The sequence below is a fragment of the Trichomycterus rosablanca genome, chromosome 5 (assembly GCF_030014385.1).
Source record: "Trichomycterus rosablanca isolate fTriRos1 chromosome 5, fTriRos1.hap1, whole genome shotgun sequence".
Taxonomy (NCBI): Eukaryota; Metazoa; Chordata; class Actinopteri; order Siluriformes; family Trichomycteridae; genus Trichomycterus; species Trichomycterus rosablanca.
Window position 1 is genome coordinate 15,916,411 of NC_085992.1, and position 14,869 is coordinate 15,931,279.

At 40.1% G+C, this 14,869-nt stretch overlaps 1 protein-coding gene across 1 annotated transcript in view; it reads left to right on the plus strand.

The window, feature by feature from the left end:
- Positions 1–14,869, plus strand: part of cdh23 (cadherin-related 23) — a 399,105-nt gene that overhangs the window by 282,849 nt on the left and 101,387 nt on the right. Inside the window, exons 30-36 of the mRNA XM_062994943.1 lie at positions 426–814; positions 4,188–4,289; positions 4,393–4,395; positions 6,172–6,321; positions 6,423–6,551; positions 10,039–10,167; positions 11,998–12,225. Of these exons, the coding sequence (XP_062851013.1) occupies positions 426–814; positions 4,188–4,289; positions 4,393–4,395; positions 6,172–6,321; positions 6,423–6,551; positions 10,039–10,167; positions 11,998–12,225 (1,130 nt within the window). The remainder of the gene's footprint in view (positions 1–425; positions 815–4,187; positions 4,290–4,392; positions 4,396–6,171; positions 6,322–6,422; positions 6,552–10,038; positions 10,168–11,997; positions 12,226–14,869) is intronic.

Genomic DNA, 14,869 nt, shown 5'->3' on the forward strand with positions numbered 1-14,869 from the left:
TCTCAACGAATGGCGTCAAGTTTCTAAGATTTCGAGTTTAGGGGACGTTGAGTTACAAGGTACCACTGTACAACATTTGGCCACTATAGTGCTTGCTGTAAAGTATGGTGGAGGAATGGTCTGGGATTGTTTTTGTCTACTCTTAATTCCCAGCATTAAGACCATTTGATAATATGCAGTCTGCTAAGCATGGTGTAGAAGAAACAAACTGGCCTGTATTGACCTTCATCTTATGGGATACACTGGAATGCCAACTGTGAAATTGCGCTACATTAGTGCCAGACCTCAGTAATGCTCTTGTGGCTGAACCGATTGCCCAAAATCTAGTGGACGAGCTGGATGTTAAAGCAGATGTTACGCTCATATCACAGACACAAGGTTCGGTTCAATGACTCTCTTAACAGTGTCTTTTTCTGTATGTGTAGGGGATGGTGGCGCTGTATCCTATGCCTTGGTCTCAGGTTCAGATCGTAAATTTGAGGTGGACATCAGCACCGGACTAGTGACCACCGTGGATCATCTGGATTACGAGACCAAGACCAGCTACCTAATTAATGTTTCAGCCACAGATCAAGCTCCGCCCTTCAATCAGGCCTTCTGCACAGTCTACATCACCCTGCTGAATGAACTGGATGAGCCTGTGATCTTCATGATGGCAGGGTATGACGTGTCCCTGAGAGAAAACATAGCCCTAGGAACGGAGGTGGTCCAGGTGAAGGCTAGGTCAGCCGATAACCTGAACCAGCTGTCGTATCGGTTCGACCCAGATACGTCACCTTCCGCTCTCGCCCTTTTCAAGATCGACAGTGTCACGGTAAGGAGGATCTAATCTTTGGCTGTTCTGTGCTGCTTTTTAGAATTACAGCTTATGCTAATAATGATTGAGATTATATAAAGAGAGAATTCTGGGTGTGTACACAGCACGACTGGCTAAACTCCAAAGAGGGGAGATGGTTCAACAGCCTAGCCATTGGGATGTGCACTTGTCAGTGTGCACTTTTTGCCGGTCCCAATCACAGATAAGTGAACCAGATTCACTGTGGCTACTCCTAAATATGGAAGCAGCTAAAAAAAGAAAATAAATGAATTTTATAGGTTGTTGGATAGGACGTGTTCTAGTGGCATCTGCTAGTACAGTGGAATAGCATGTGTTCTTTACACATCCTTTACTTTTACTTAATTTTCTTGCGAGTTTCATAAACTAATACACATGTAGTAGTTTGTACAACCACAAAATGGGAATCGGAAATGTCTCGGTCACAAGTCTGGGTGCTTTAAAGAACTGCATGGTAATACAGATAAACTGCTGCAATAAAATACTTTTAAAAAATACACATTAAATAATAATCATAAAAATAAATAACAAAAATTATTAGTCAAATAAAACAAACATAAAAAAACAAGTCAAATATTTAAAGAATAAAAGTTTAATACAGATAAACTGCTGCAATAAAATATTAAAAACATTAAATAGCCATTAAATTATAATCATAATAAAAACTATTATTATTAGTCAAATAAAACATAAAAAGAACAAGTCAAATAATTTCAAAAATAAAAGTTTAATACAGACACACTGATGCAATAACATACATTAGAAAATACATAAAATTGCCATTAAATTATAATTACAATAATAATTACTATTATTAGTCAAATAAAACAATCTGTAAGTAAATTTTTTTTAAGAATAAAAGTTTAATAGAGATAAACTGCTGCTATTAAATACTTTATAATTTAATGGACATTTCAAGTATTTTTTTTAAAGTATTTAATAGCAGCAGTTTATCTCTATTAAACTTTTATTCTTAAAAAAAATTCTTACAGATTGTTTTATTTGACTAATAATAGTAATTATTATTGTAATTATAATTTAATGGACATTTCAAGTATTTTTTTTAATTACAATAAATTACTATTATTAGTCAAATTAAACAAACATAAAAGAGCTAAAGTTAAATAATTAATGGCAAAAAAATTTTTAAGTCAAATATTTTTTTTCATTTATTTATTAGGATTTTAACATCATGTTTTACACTTTGGTTACATTCATGACAAGATTGGTAGTTATTCGTAACACAAGATTCATCAGTTCACAAGGATATATCAAACAGTCATGAACAATTTTGTGTCTCCAGTTCACCTCACTTGCACGTGTTTGGACTGTTTGAGGAAACCCACGCAGCCACAGGGAGAACATGCAAACTCACACAGAAGAGAACCAGACCGCCCCATCTGAGGATCGAACCCAGGACCTTCTTGCTGTGAGGCGACAGTGCTACCCACTTAGCCACCGTGCCACCCATTATAATTAGTCAAATAAAACAAACAAAAAAATAAAACAAATAAAATATTTTTTAAAGAATAAAAGGTAAATACAGATAAACTGCTGCAATAAAATACTTAAGTAAAATACACTGCATGCTGACTTGGTCCTTAAATTAAAATCACAATAATAATAAGACTAATAATATTAGTCAAATAAAACAAACATAAAAAGAATAAAAGGTTAAGACAGATAAACTGCTGCAATAAAACACTTTAAAAATACTGCATTGAGATTTTAATGTTAAATGTCTGTTGGTAAACATTATTACTGTTTTTTGTTTTTGCATAATTTGCAAAATAAAATTAAAAAAAACTTATGATAAAAAAAAGAATTATTAAAAAAAAAGTCAAGTTGTAATTTGTTTTGTAACGGAGGGCTCATGACTGGAGACAAGGGCGATATATTACATAAGGTTTATTCATTATTACACTTGAGAAGACCAGGTTTCACATGACAAGACACACAAACTATGCCAAATGCTATGCACATAAAACCTAATCCTAAACCCTAAGCTTAGCTACACCCTGCAAGATAACACCATACTAATGCTCAACATGAACTAGAGTTTAATGCTAAACTTGAACTAAATTATAACACAAAACAAGACATGCTTCTCCAATCAAGAAACAACAAGAATACAGGACTGGATTCTCTAACCAATATTCCTAACCAATATACATGATTCTCAGCACACGATTCATCATCAAACAAAGTAACCCTCAAATAACCATTACTGAATGAGCCTCAGAACGTTCCTTGTATAACAATAAGCACTCAACCTGCAATGTGGTTCAGCTGTGGATCATTAGCTCTCCTGTCCAATAATCATGAAGGGGCGTCAACTTGAAACAAAACCACCCCAACCACGTGCTACCGGACAGGGGTGTGGCACATACAGATGAGACATGAGCTCTGAGGAGCACAGAGAGGCTGTATTTGTGACATCCTTATATATTTATTAAATGATTGTGGCACTCTATATCTATTTCTATATTTAATGTAAATGTAAATATATCTGATTGTGGCCAGATAAAAGTGAGTGAGGTGAATTGGAGATACAAAATTATCCATGACTGTGTTTGACATTAAAGACTTGAAGTCATGACTTGTGTAACCTTAAAATACCTGCCCTGTCATGAATGTAACAAAAGTGTGTCAAACATAACATTAAAATCCTAATAAATAAATAAATAAATAAATAATTTGTAGTCAAAAGGTGGGAAAGGGCGGCACAGTGGCTTAGTGGGTAGCACTGTGGCCTCACAGCAAGAAGGTCCTGGGTTCGATCCCCAGGTGGGGCAGTTTGGGTCCTTTCTGTGCAGAGTTTGCATGTTCTCCCCGTGTCTGTGTGGGTTTCCTCCGGGTGCGCTGGTTTCCTCCCACAGTCCAAAAACATGCAGTCAGGCTAATTGGAGACACAGAATTGTCCTATAGGTACCTGGCCGCTAGGATGCATAAAATAGTGCATTGTAGTGCCGGTCCCAAGCCCGGATTAATAGGGAGGGTTGTGTCAGGAAGGGCATCCGGTGTAAAAACTGTGCCAAATCAATAATGCGGATCACGATCCGCCGGCGACCCCGAACGGGAGCAGCCGAGGAAATAGAGAGTCAAAGGGTTGCGAGTTCATCACAGGGCAGACACACATACTGTACACATATTCACACTTAGGTCAATTATTAGTAGCTCCATTTGGCCTGACTGCACGTCTTTGGACTGTGGGAGAAAACTGGAGCACCCAGAAGAAATCCATGTGGATACAAGGAGAACTTCACAAGAACATGATGGTCGACTAAGTTATTTCTAATGTTTCACTGTGTTCATACACTGATTCGTGTGTGGTTTGTTGTGTGGGATTCAGGGCCGCATCACTGTGACGGGGCCTATAGACCGAGAGAGGGGCGACTCTTATACCCTCACTGTGGTTGCTGATGATGGCGGACCTAAAAGAGGATCGACCGTGGTAATGTTTTGTCATCTAAATTGTCTAAGAATAGTTTAAATATGCTACTACGATGCTCTGACCTGGTGCTTTTCTCTTTTTTAAATGCTCTCCCCAATTATAGAAGGTAAGATACAGTTATTTATTAAGTTATATGTAATATTGTGGCGCAGGCGAAGAAGGAGGAGGGGGGCGTCGGGGCCGCGAGTCTAGAACAGGTCCCTCAATGGTTAGGTTAGACACACATTCAAACGCATAGACATTCATACAACAAACACACAAACAAACATCTACTTATCCAGTCTTTAGCGCAGCCACACCATCCCCAACACTGGGCTATACATTTACGGCATTTAGCAGACACTTTTACTCACAATACTGTGACAGTATGTTATCTAAGCAATTGTGGGTTGAGGGCCTTGCTCAAGGGCCTAACAGTGGCAACCTGGCAGTGGTGGGGTTCAAACCAGTGACCTTTGGATTACTAGTCCAGTACCTTAACCACTAGGCTACAACTACAAATGTCCACCTTCTACTCACACATTGATCTTTTGTGTCTTGCCCATCTATGACTATGTACTGTTATCCTGCTTCTATCTGTTCATTAAAAAAAAGATCACAATAAAACCACTACTAAAAGATGCTATTTTGTTTATGGACACTGCTAATAGTGTCTTATTTTTGTATACACCACTTTAAAGTGTTGATTTATGTACAGCCAGGACAACAAAATTATTGTGATAGGTGTTTTTTTTTCATTGATTCATCATCAATGAGCTGTGATAATAATTGTCCCAATGGTCAGATCACATCAAACAACATGTAGACTGTACTGAAAAGTCAAATATGTGCCCAAAATCCAATATACACCAGTCAGTCATAATATTAAAACCACCTCCTTGTTTCTACACTTACTGTCCATTTTATCAGCTCCACTTACCATATAGAAGCACTTTGTAGTTCTACAACTACTGACTGTAGTCCATCTGTTTCTCTGCATGCTTTGTGAGCCTCCTTTACCCTGTTCCTCAGTGGTCAGGACCCCGACAGGACCACCACAGAGCAGGTATTATTTGGATGGTGGATCATTCTCAGCACTGCAGTGACACTGACATGGTGGTGGTGTGTTAGTGTGTGTTGTGCTGGTATGAGTGGATCAGACACAGCAGCGCTGCTGGAGTTTTAAACACTTCACTGTCACTGCTGGACTGAAAATAGTCCACTAACCAAAAATATCCAGCCAAATTGCAGCAATAGATGAGCGATCGTCTCTGACTTTACATCTACAAGGTGGACCAAATAGGTAGGAGTCTCTAATAGAGTGGACATTGAGTGGACACAGTATTTAAAAACCCCAGCAGCACTGCTGTGTCTGATCCACTCATACCAGCACAACACACACAAACACAACAACACCATGTCAGTGTCACTGCAGTGCTGAGAATGATCCAGTACAGAGATAAGCAACATGTCTGTCATTAAGGTGTCGATAAACTGTGAGCAGATAAGAAACAACAGGTAGCACAGAGTGGAGGTTCCAAAGTTCAACACCCAACCAGAGCAGTATAAAGGGAGGGCCATAGTATCTTTTTTTTTGTTCTTCTTTAGCTATTCCACTGCTGTTAGAACCCAAGATCGTGCCAATGAATTATCCAGGCCAGTCAACTGCAATCTTTGTTTTCATTTATCATCTCAGCTTTTTCCCCCCGACACTGGCACCTCATGTATTTGTATTTGCATGTATCCCATGATGCTACCCTTCACATTACTGCAAATTTTGTACCAAGCAATTTTTGGGTATAGAATATCCAGATTGCTCTGTTTATCTGGACATCTTTCACATTAACATGATTTAAATTTATTGAGAATTGCATATTAGCAACTCTCACTGTTTTATTCAAAGGTGTCAATCATCATCGTGGATGAGAACGACAACAGCCCTCAGCTTGACCTCACTTCAGATGTATCAGTAATTGTTCCAGAAGATACACCCATGGGTCGAAGAGTGGCTGTGGTGCTGGCACGGGATAAAGATGCTGAGAAGAATGGACTGGTGAGGACAGAAATGAAAGGATGCCACTTCTACTGTAGGGTTAAAAATAAAGTTGATGCTCCTTATGTTTAACGCTGTTTTTCTTCTCTCTTTTAATCTAGGTGAACTTTACACTGGCGGCAGGGAACATGCGGGATATATTTGAGATCCGGACCATTAACAACACGTTTGGAGAGGTTTATGTAAACGCTCCCCTTGACCGAGAAGCTGTGGACCGCTACCTGCTCAAGGTGAGAGCTATTGAAGGACCCAGCCTTATTTACCGATGTAATTTTTTTGTCTTGGATAGTTCCCAACCCACCAGTGAGACAAAAACACTAACAAGTGTGAGAAAAAAAACCCTCCAGAAACGGCACCTGCACTGGTGTACTAGCATCAAATTTACTACCATCATGCCAACATGTTGGTTTCACGGTGTGAGAACAATGACCCACTACCCAGTGGCCTGGAAAAGTAGCAAATAGTGCACAGTTGTAAGGGCTACTGTCAGTAATTGTGTACAAAGTGCACCTTTGTGGTAGGTGTTGAGTGGTAAGTTTGGTAGGTAGGTGAATATGACATTGATGTGCACTATATTGACAGGCTGGCAGTAACGTAGGTAGGATGTATGTAGGTAGTCAGGTAGTGAGGTAAATATGTGTATGTGGAATATTTGTTTAGTAGGTAGACAGTTAACAACTAGATAAATAATAGGTAATAAATGTAGGTAGGTATGAAGATAGGTAGGTAGGTAGGTAGGTTAACAAATAAGTAGTTAGAGTGGGCAGCTATGTGGGTACATAAATTGTATGTAGATAGAAGATTAGGTTGGTAGGTAGGAAGCTGACCAACAAGGTAGCTGAGAGGGCAAGTAGTAAGGTATGTAGGTAAATGGACAGGTATATAGGTTGTTAAATAGGTAGGTGGACAGGTATATAGGTAATTAGGTAGGTAGGTAGGTAGGTAGGTAGGTAGGTAGTTAGGTAAACATATTGTTAGGTGGGTAGGTAGGTCGCTAGACAGGTACGGTAAGTACTTTGTTAAATAGGTTTGTAGGTAAACTGGTAGTTAGGTAGCAATAATAATAGAATTAGATATACAAAAATGTATATAGGTATATAGGTACCTAGTACTTGGTAGACAAGTACATTGGTTTGTACTTAGATAGGTACATAAATAGGTTTGTAGGTAGACTGGTAGTTAAGTTGGTAGGTAGGTAGACAAGTTAGTTGAACAGAATTAGGTATACAAAAAGTTATGTAGGTGGACAAGTATATACTGGTGCTGGTCATAAAATTAGAATATCATGAAAAAGTTTATTTATTTCAGTAATTCCATTCAAAAAGTGAAACTTGTATATTATATTCATTCATTACACACAGACTGATATATTTCAAATGTTTATTTCTTTTAATGTTGATGATTATAACTGACAACTAATGAAAACCCCAAATTCAGTATCTCAGAAAATTAGAATATTGTGACAAGGTACAATATTGAAGACACCTGGTGCCACACTCTAATCAGCTAATTAACTCAAAACACCTGCAAAGGCCTTTAAATGGTCTCTCAGTCTAGTTCTGTAGGCTACACAATCATGGGGAAGACTGCTGACTTGACAGTTGTCCAAAAGACGACCATTGACACCTTGCACGAGGAGGGCAAGACACAAAAGGTCATTGCTAAAGAGGCTGGCTGTTCACAGAGCTCTGTGTCCAAGCACATTAATAGAGAGGCGAAGGGAAGGAAAAGATGTGGTAGAAAAAAGTGTACAAGCAATAGGGATAACCGCACCCTGGAGAGGATTGTGAAACAAAACCCATTCAAAAATGTGTGGGAGATTCACAAAGAGTGGACTGCAGCTGGAGTCAGTGCTTCAAGAACCACCACGCACAGACGTATGCAAGACATGGGTTTCAGCTGTCGCATTCCTTGTGTCAAGCCACTCTTGAACAAGAGACAGCGTCAGAAGCGTCTCACCTGGGCTAAGGACAAAAAGGACTGCTGAGTGGTCCAAAGTTATGTTCTCTGATGAAAGTAAATTTTGCATTACCTTTGGAAATCAAGGTCCCAGAGTCTGGAGGAAGAGAGGAGAGGCACAGAATCCACGTTGCTTGAGGTCCAGTGTAAAGTTTCCACAGTCAGTGATGGTTTGGAGTGCCATGTCATCTGCTGGTGTTGGTCCACTGTGTTTTCTGAAATCCAAGGTCAACACAGCCGTCTACCAGGAAGTTTTAGAGCACTTCATGCTTCCTGCTGCTGACCAACTTTATGGAGATGCAGATTTCATTTTCCAACAGGACTTGGCACCTGCACACAGTGCCAAAGCTACCAGTACCTGGTTTAAGGACCATGGTATCCCTGTTCTTAATTGGCCAGCAAACTCGCCTGACCTTAACCCCATAGAAAATCTATTGGGTATTGTGAAGAGGAAGATGCGATACGCCAGACCCAACAATTCAGAAGAGCTGAAGGCCACTATCAGAGCAACCTGGGCTCTCATAACACCTGAGCAGTGCCACAGACTGATGGACTCCATGCCACGCCGCATTGCTGCAGTAATCCAGGCAAAAGGAGCCCCAACTAAGTATTGAGTGCTGTACATGCTCATACTTTTCATGTTCATACTTTTCAGTTGGCCAACATTTCTAAAAATCCTTTTTTGTATTGGTCTTAAGTAATATTCTAATTTTCTGAGATACTGAATTTGGGGTTTTCATTAGTTGTCAGTTATAATCATCAACAATAAAAGAAATAAACATTTGAAATATATCAGTCTGTGTGTAATGAATGAATATAATATACAGTTTCACTTTTTGAATGTAATTACTGAAATAAATCAACTTTTTCATGATATTCTAATTTTATGACCAGCACCTGTAGGTAGTTAGGTAAGTAGGTGGACAGGTATATAGGTAAGTAGGTAGGTATGTAGGTGGACATGTAAATAAGTAGACATGTAGATGACCACTAGATATTGGTTGGTAGGTGTATAGTATATTAGTTGGTTAGTTAGAGGAGGTGGGTAGGTTGGTAGACAGGTACATTGGTAAGTACTTTGGTAAAAATGTGTGTAGGTAGACTGGTAGTTAGGTAGGTTGGTAGTTAGGTAGACATGTATGTAAGTGAATATAATTAGATATACAGAAATGTATGGACATAGGAACATAGAAATGTGGACATAGGTAGGTAGGTAGTTAGGTAAGTAGGTGGACAGGTAAATAATTAGACATGTAGATGGGAAGTGGATATTGGTTGGTTGGTGGACTATTATATTAGTTGGTTAGTTAGGTAAGTAGGTAGGTAGGTATGTAGGAAGAAAACCATATTGTTAGATGGTTATGTAGGTCAGTAGACAAGTACATTGGTAAGTACCTTGGTAAATAGGTTTGCAGGTGTACTGGTAGTTTGGGTGGTAGGTAGACATGTAGTTAGGTGGACATAATTAGGGATACAGAAAGGTATGTAGGTTGACAGGAAGGCAGGTAGAGAGATTACTAGTTAGTCAGGTTACCATGTTCCTAGGTGGCCATAAAGCTAAGTAGGTAGGAAGGAAGGTACATGTACTTGTAGGTAGATAGACGTGTAAATAAGAAGACATGTAGATGAGCAGACAATGCATGATAAATACAGGTATGTAGCATGTACCATGTACATGTCACATTCAATAACATTTTTCGTGGTATGGCTTTTTTTCTGACTGACCATGTAAGTATATATTTGTGTCTGTGTGTGCAGGTGCGGGCTTCAGATAATGGCTCTCCACCTCGGTTCACAGATCACTCCCTGACCGTGAACATTTTGGATGTGAACGATAACACCCCTGTTGTCCAGAGCCCCTACGGCTACAACGTCAGCGTCAGTGAGGTCTGCGTCTCACAAAGTGTCTGTTCAAAATGACAAGTATCAGGTTCCTTCTTGTTCAGAATGTTCTGCTTCTTTTTAAAGTGAATTATTTACACTCACATGTGTGCAAACCCAAGTGCCAGCATGGGGATCTCAGAATGTGAAGTGGTTTTCTGTGCTTTGTCTTCCATGTGTGCAAAACATTGTGTATATTGCTTAAAAATAATAAAGATTCTACACAGGAGATTAGAAATACGTGAACTAGCTAATTAGTCTGTTAGACAGATATACACTATATTGCCAAAAGTATTCGCTCGTCTGCCTTCACACGCATATGAACTTGAGTGACTCCCATTCTTAATCCATAGAGTTTAATATGATGTTGGCCCACCCATTGTAGCTATAACAGCTTCAATTCCTCTGGGAAGGCTTTCCACAAGGTTTAGGAGTGTGTTTATGGGAATTTTTGACCATTCTTCCAGAAGCGCATTTATGAGGTCAGACACTGATGTTGGACAAGGAGGCCTGGCTCACAGTCTCCACTGTAATTCATCCCAAAGGTGTTCTATCGGGTTGAGGTCAGGACTCTGTGCAGGCCAGTCAAGTTCTTCCACACCAAACTGGCTCATCCATGTCTTTATGGAGCTTGCTTTGTGCACTGGTGCGCAGTCATGTTGAAACAGGAAGGACCCATCCCCAAACTGTTCCCACAAAGTTGGGAGCATGAAATTGTCCAAAATCTCTTGGTATGCTGAAGCATTAAGAGTTCCTTTTCACTGGAACTAAGGGGTCGAGCCCAACTCCTGAAAAACAACCCCACACCATAACCCCCCTCCACCAAACTTTACACTTGGCACAATGCAGTCAGAAAAGTACCGTTCTCCTGGCAACCACCAAACCCAGACTCATCCATCGGATTGCAAGACGGAGAAGCGTGATTCGTTACTCCAGAGAACACGTCACTGCTGTAGAGTCCAGTGGTGGCGTGCTTTACACCACTGCATCCGACGCTTTGCATTGCGCTTGGTGATGTAAGGCTTGGATGCAGCTGCTCGGCCATGGAAACCCATTCCATGAAGCTCTCTACACACTGTTCTTGAGCTAATCTAAAGGCCACATGAAGTTTGGAGGTCTGTAGCGATTGACTCTGCAGAAAGTTGGTGACCTCTGCGCACTATGTACCTCAGCATCCGCTGACCCCGCTCTGTCATTTTACGTGGCTACCACTTGGTGGTTGAGTTGCTGTCGTTCCCAATCGCTTCCACTTATCACTGACAGTTGACTTTGGAATATTTAGTAGTGAGGAAATTTCATGACTGGACTTGTTACACAGGTGGCATCCTATCACGGTACCACGCTGGAATTCACTGAGCGCCTGAGAGTGACCCATTCTTTCACAAATTCGGATTCCAGCGGTATAGGGCTAGAGTTATAGACCTCTCCACCACCCAACTCCACGCTCTTGCTAACAAAAGTATGAAATCAAACTTCTATGCTTTCCGGCTCCTGCATAACCATGCTACTAAGAATGGAGACTGTTATAGTTGCAAAGCGGCGGGGCTGCATGGCAACAACTTTAAATTAATTATCTTAGTTTTGGAATAGGATATTCAATAAGCTTGTGGTGCTTGTTATTGTTTGTATTGTAACTAATGCATGTTTATTAGCAATTAAATTAGCTGTTAGCTGACCTGCTAGCTGTGTGCTAGTGTTTATCAAGGATATATCTTGTTCCGATTTAAAAAAAAAATGGCTACACTGCTTTAAAAATATACACTGCTAGGGGTAGCCAAACACAGACCAACCAAATGCTAACAGGTGTTTATATGTGTGACTGTGTGTATCAAACAGAATGTAGGTGGTGGTACATCGGTCCTGCGTGTGGTAGCTACAGATCGAGACATCGGACCCAACGCCGTTCTGTCCTATTACATCACCGACGGAAACCAGGACTTGACGTTTCGCATGGACCGCCTGAGTGGAGAGATAGTGACCCGACCTTCACCCCCAGACAGAGAGAGACAGCAGCAATACACACTCGCTGTCACGGTGGAGGATGACGGAACTCCGCCCCTATCTGTAAGTGTAAATGCTTCCTTTCTCAATTCTTTCTTCTTATGGTTGAGAGGGCTGAGACTATCATGTGTCCTCTATGGTGCATAGTTAACAGTCACTTCTTTTCACCAGCAAGAGAGACACGCTTAGCTCTCCAGATCATCCATTGTTAATGCAGGCATCTCAACCAGGCAGCAATGGCTGCAGCTGGATTGTAAAACACACGCTAGCACACCGGAGCTGGGATCTCGAATACATTGTATCGAGTCTCAGCTCTGCCATCCGTCTGGGCTGAGCAGCCACATGAATACCGATAGGGTAGTCGTAGTAAGCCGGATAGGGTCTCCTTGTAACTGATGCAACTACGACCTCTGCTGGCTGATTGATTGTGCCTGCACAGGGGCGGGGAAGGAGTGCGCTGATTAGGATGTGTCTCTCCGTACACAGGGCTGATCCGCATTAGCACTTACCTAGTGCAGGTGAAAAAATGCAGCCGCTTTCTGTCCTCACGTTGGAGCGGGAAACAAGTGGTTAACATTTTTCATTTTCATGGCAAAAATATTAAACCAAAAGTATGTTTTGAAGGGAAAAAATGCTGGGAAAGGACACAGTGGCAACATTTAGGCAGCAAGGTAGATGTGTAATGCTTTGGGGCTATGTGGTAGCCAGTGGCACAGGAAACACTGAATTTTACTAAATGGCAGCATAAAAACGTAACATGTCTAAAAAGCAAATGTGACTCAATATAAATGAATAACTGAATTAATACATAAATTAATTAATGAGACCACAAAACTATTAAACTATTAACACAGCTCAAAATATAATTAATTTCTTGAAAGTAACACTTCAGCTAACACACAGGCGAAGGTTTTTTTTGTTTTTTTTTTTGTTTTGTTTTTCAGAACGGAAGGGTTGTGCAAAGCAATGTGAACAGAAAAACTCATATCTGGCAACAATAAAAAGATTTTGCAAGCTGTGATATCTGCAAACGGGAAGGGGGTGTTAAGTAGCAGTAAGCTGCCTAAAAGTTTGTACATGTAACAATTATTATTTCTATTATTATTTAATATTTTTAATAGAAAAGAACTGCAGAATATTTAAGTGCAAAGTGTGTGTTTACTTGTTTTCACTTTTTAATAAACAAATCAAATATTCCATTTGGTCAGATGTGCCAAACTTTGAATAAGCTGTAGTTTAAATTAACAGCCAGAATAGCCACATCCATTAAGAATAGACAGATGGATGGATAGATGGATGGATGGATAGATGGATAGATAGATAGATAGATAGATAGATAGATAGATAGATAGATAGATAGATAGATAGATAGATAGATAGATAGAAGACAGGCAGGCAGGCAGGCAGACAGACAGATAAAAGGACGGACAGACAGACAGACAGAGAGATAGAAGGATGGACAGACAGACAGAGAGATAGAAGACAGACAGACAGATAGATAGACAGAAGACAGACAGGTAGATAGAAGACAGACAGACAGATAGATAGCTAGATAGCTAGATAGATAGATAGATACCAGACAGACAGAAGACAGACAGACAGACAGACAGATAGATAGAAGACAGACTGACATATAGAAGACAGACAGACAGACAGATAGACAGACAGATAGATAGACAGACAAACAGATAGACAGACAGAGAGACAGACAGAACTTTATTAATTCTGAGGAAAATTGTTTGGTATTTGAACCAAACTGGTATTTTACATGGGTAGTTTTCTTCCGAGTTGATTTGGCCTCTTAAATAAAGGAAGTATACACAGGCAATCGGCAAAAACAGGAAACCCACAGTGTGCCTTTTTTTCAGAAACAGGAAGTTACCATTTGAAATATAGAGTAACTGTTTCAGGTGCTTGAAGTCTGTTGCTTTTTCTCTCTGCACATGACCTTGTATGGTAGAACAACTGTCCTTGTCAGCCACTTGACCAATTGCTATGTTGGTTTAACTCATTTTTCTTGCTGCTAGCTAAGGCCGGGCTATTCCTAGAGCCTAAAATTGGACATCTGGGATGAAGAAAGAAAGAATCCAATGATCAGTGTAAAAGAGCTTCAAAAATCCTGTGAAGAGACACTTTATAAATCAGGAGTTCATGGCTGAGTGAAGCAAAATGAAGCCAGAGTTAAGCTTGAAGTTTGCTTAATAGCATGTAATTTACTCTAGCAACATGTGGGAAAGGATTCTCTGGTCTAATGACACAAAATGTAACTCAAAGTGTTTGCGCAGAACAGCACGTGGCTAATACCATCCCTACAGTGAAACATATTGTTGCCCGCATCATACTATAAGGAATATTCTCACTGACAGGAACAGGGATAAGCACTCAGTGATAAATGAATTCAGCGAAATACAGGAACATATTTGTAGGAGGTTTGTATCATTCACCCTTTTAGCATGACAGTGACCCAAAGCATACAGCCAAAACAACACTGGAGTGGCTTTATAACAAGTCTCTGAATGTTCTTGAGTAGCCCACTCAAAGCATACAGCCTAAACAACACTGGAGTGGCTACAGAACAAGTCTCTGAATGTTCTTGAGTGACCCACACAAAACATACAGCCAAAACAACACTGAAGTGTCTACAGAACAAGTCTCTGAATGTTCTTGAGTGACCCACCCAAAACATACAGCCAAAACAACACTGAAG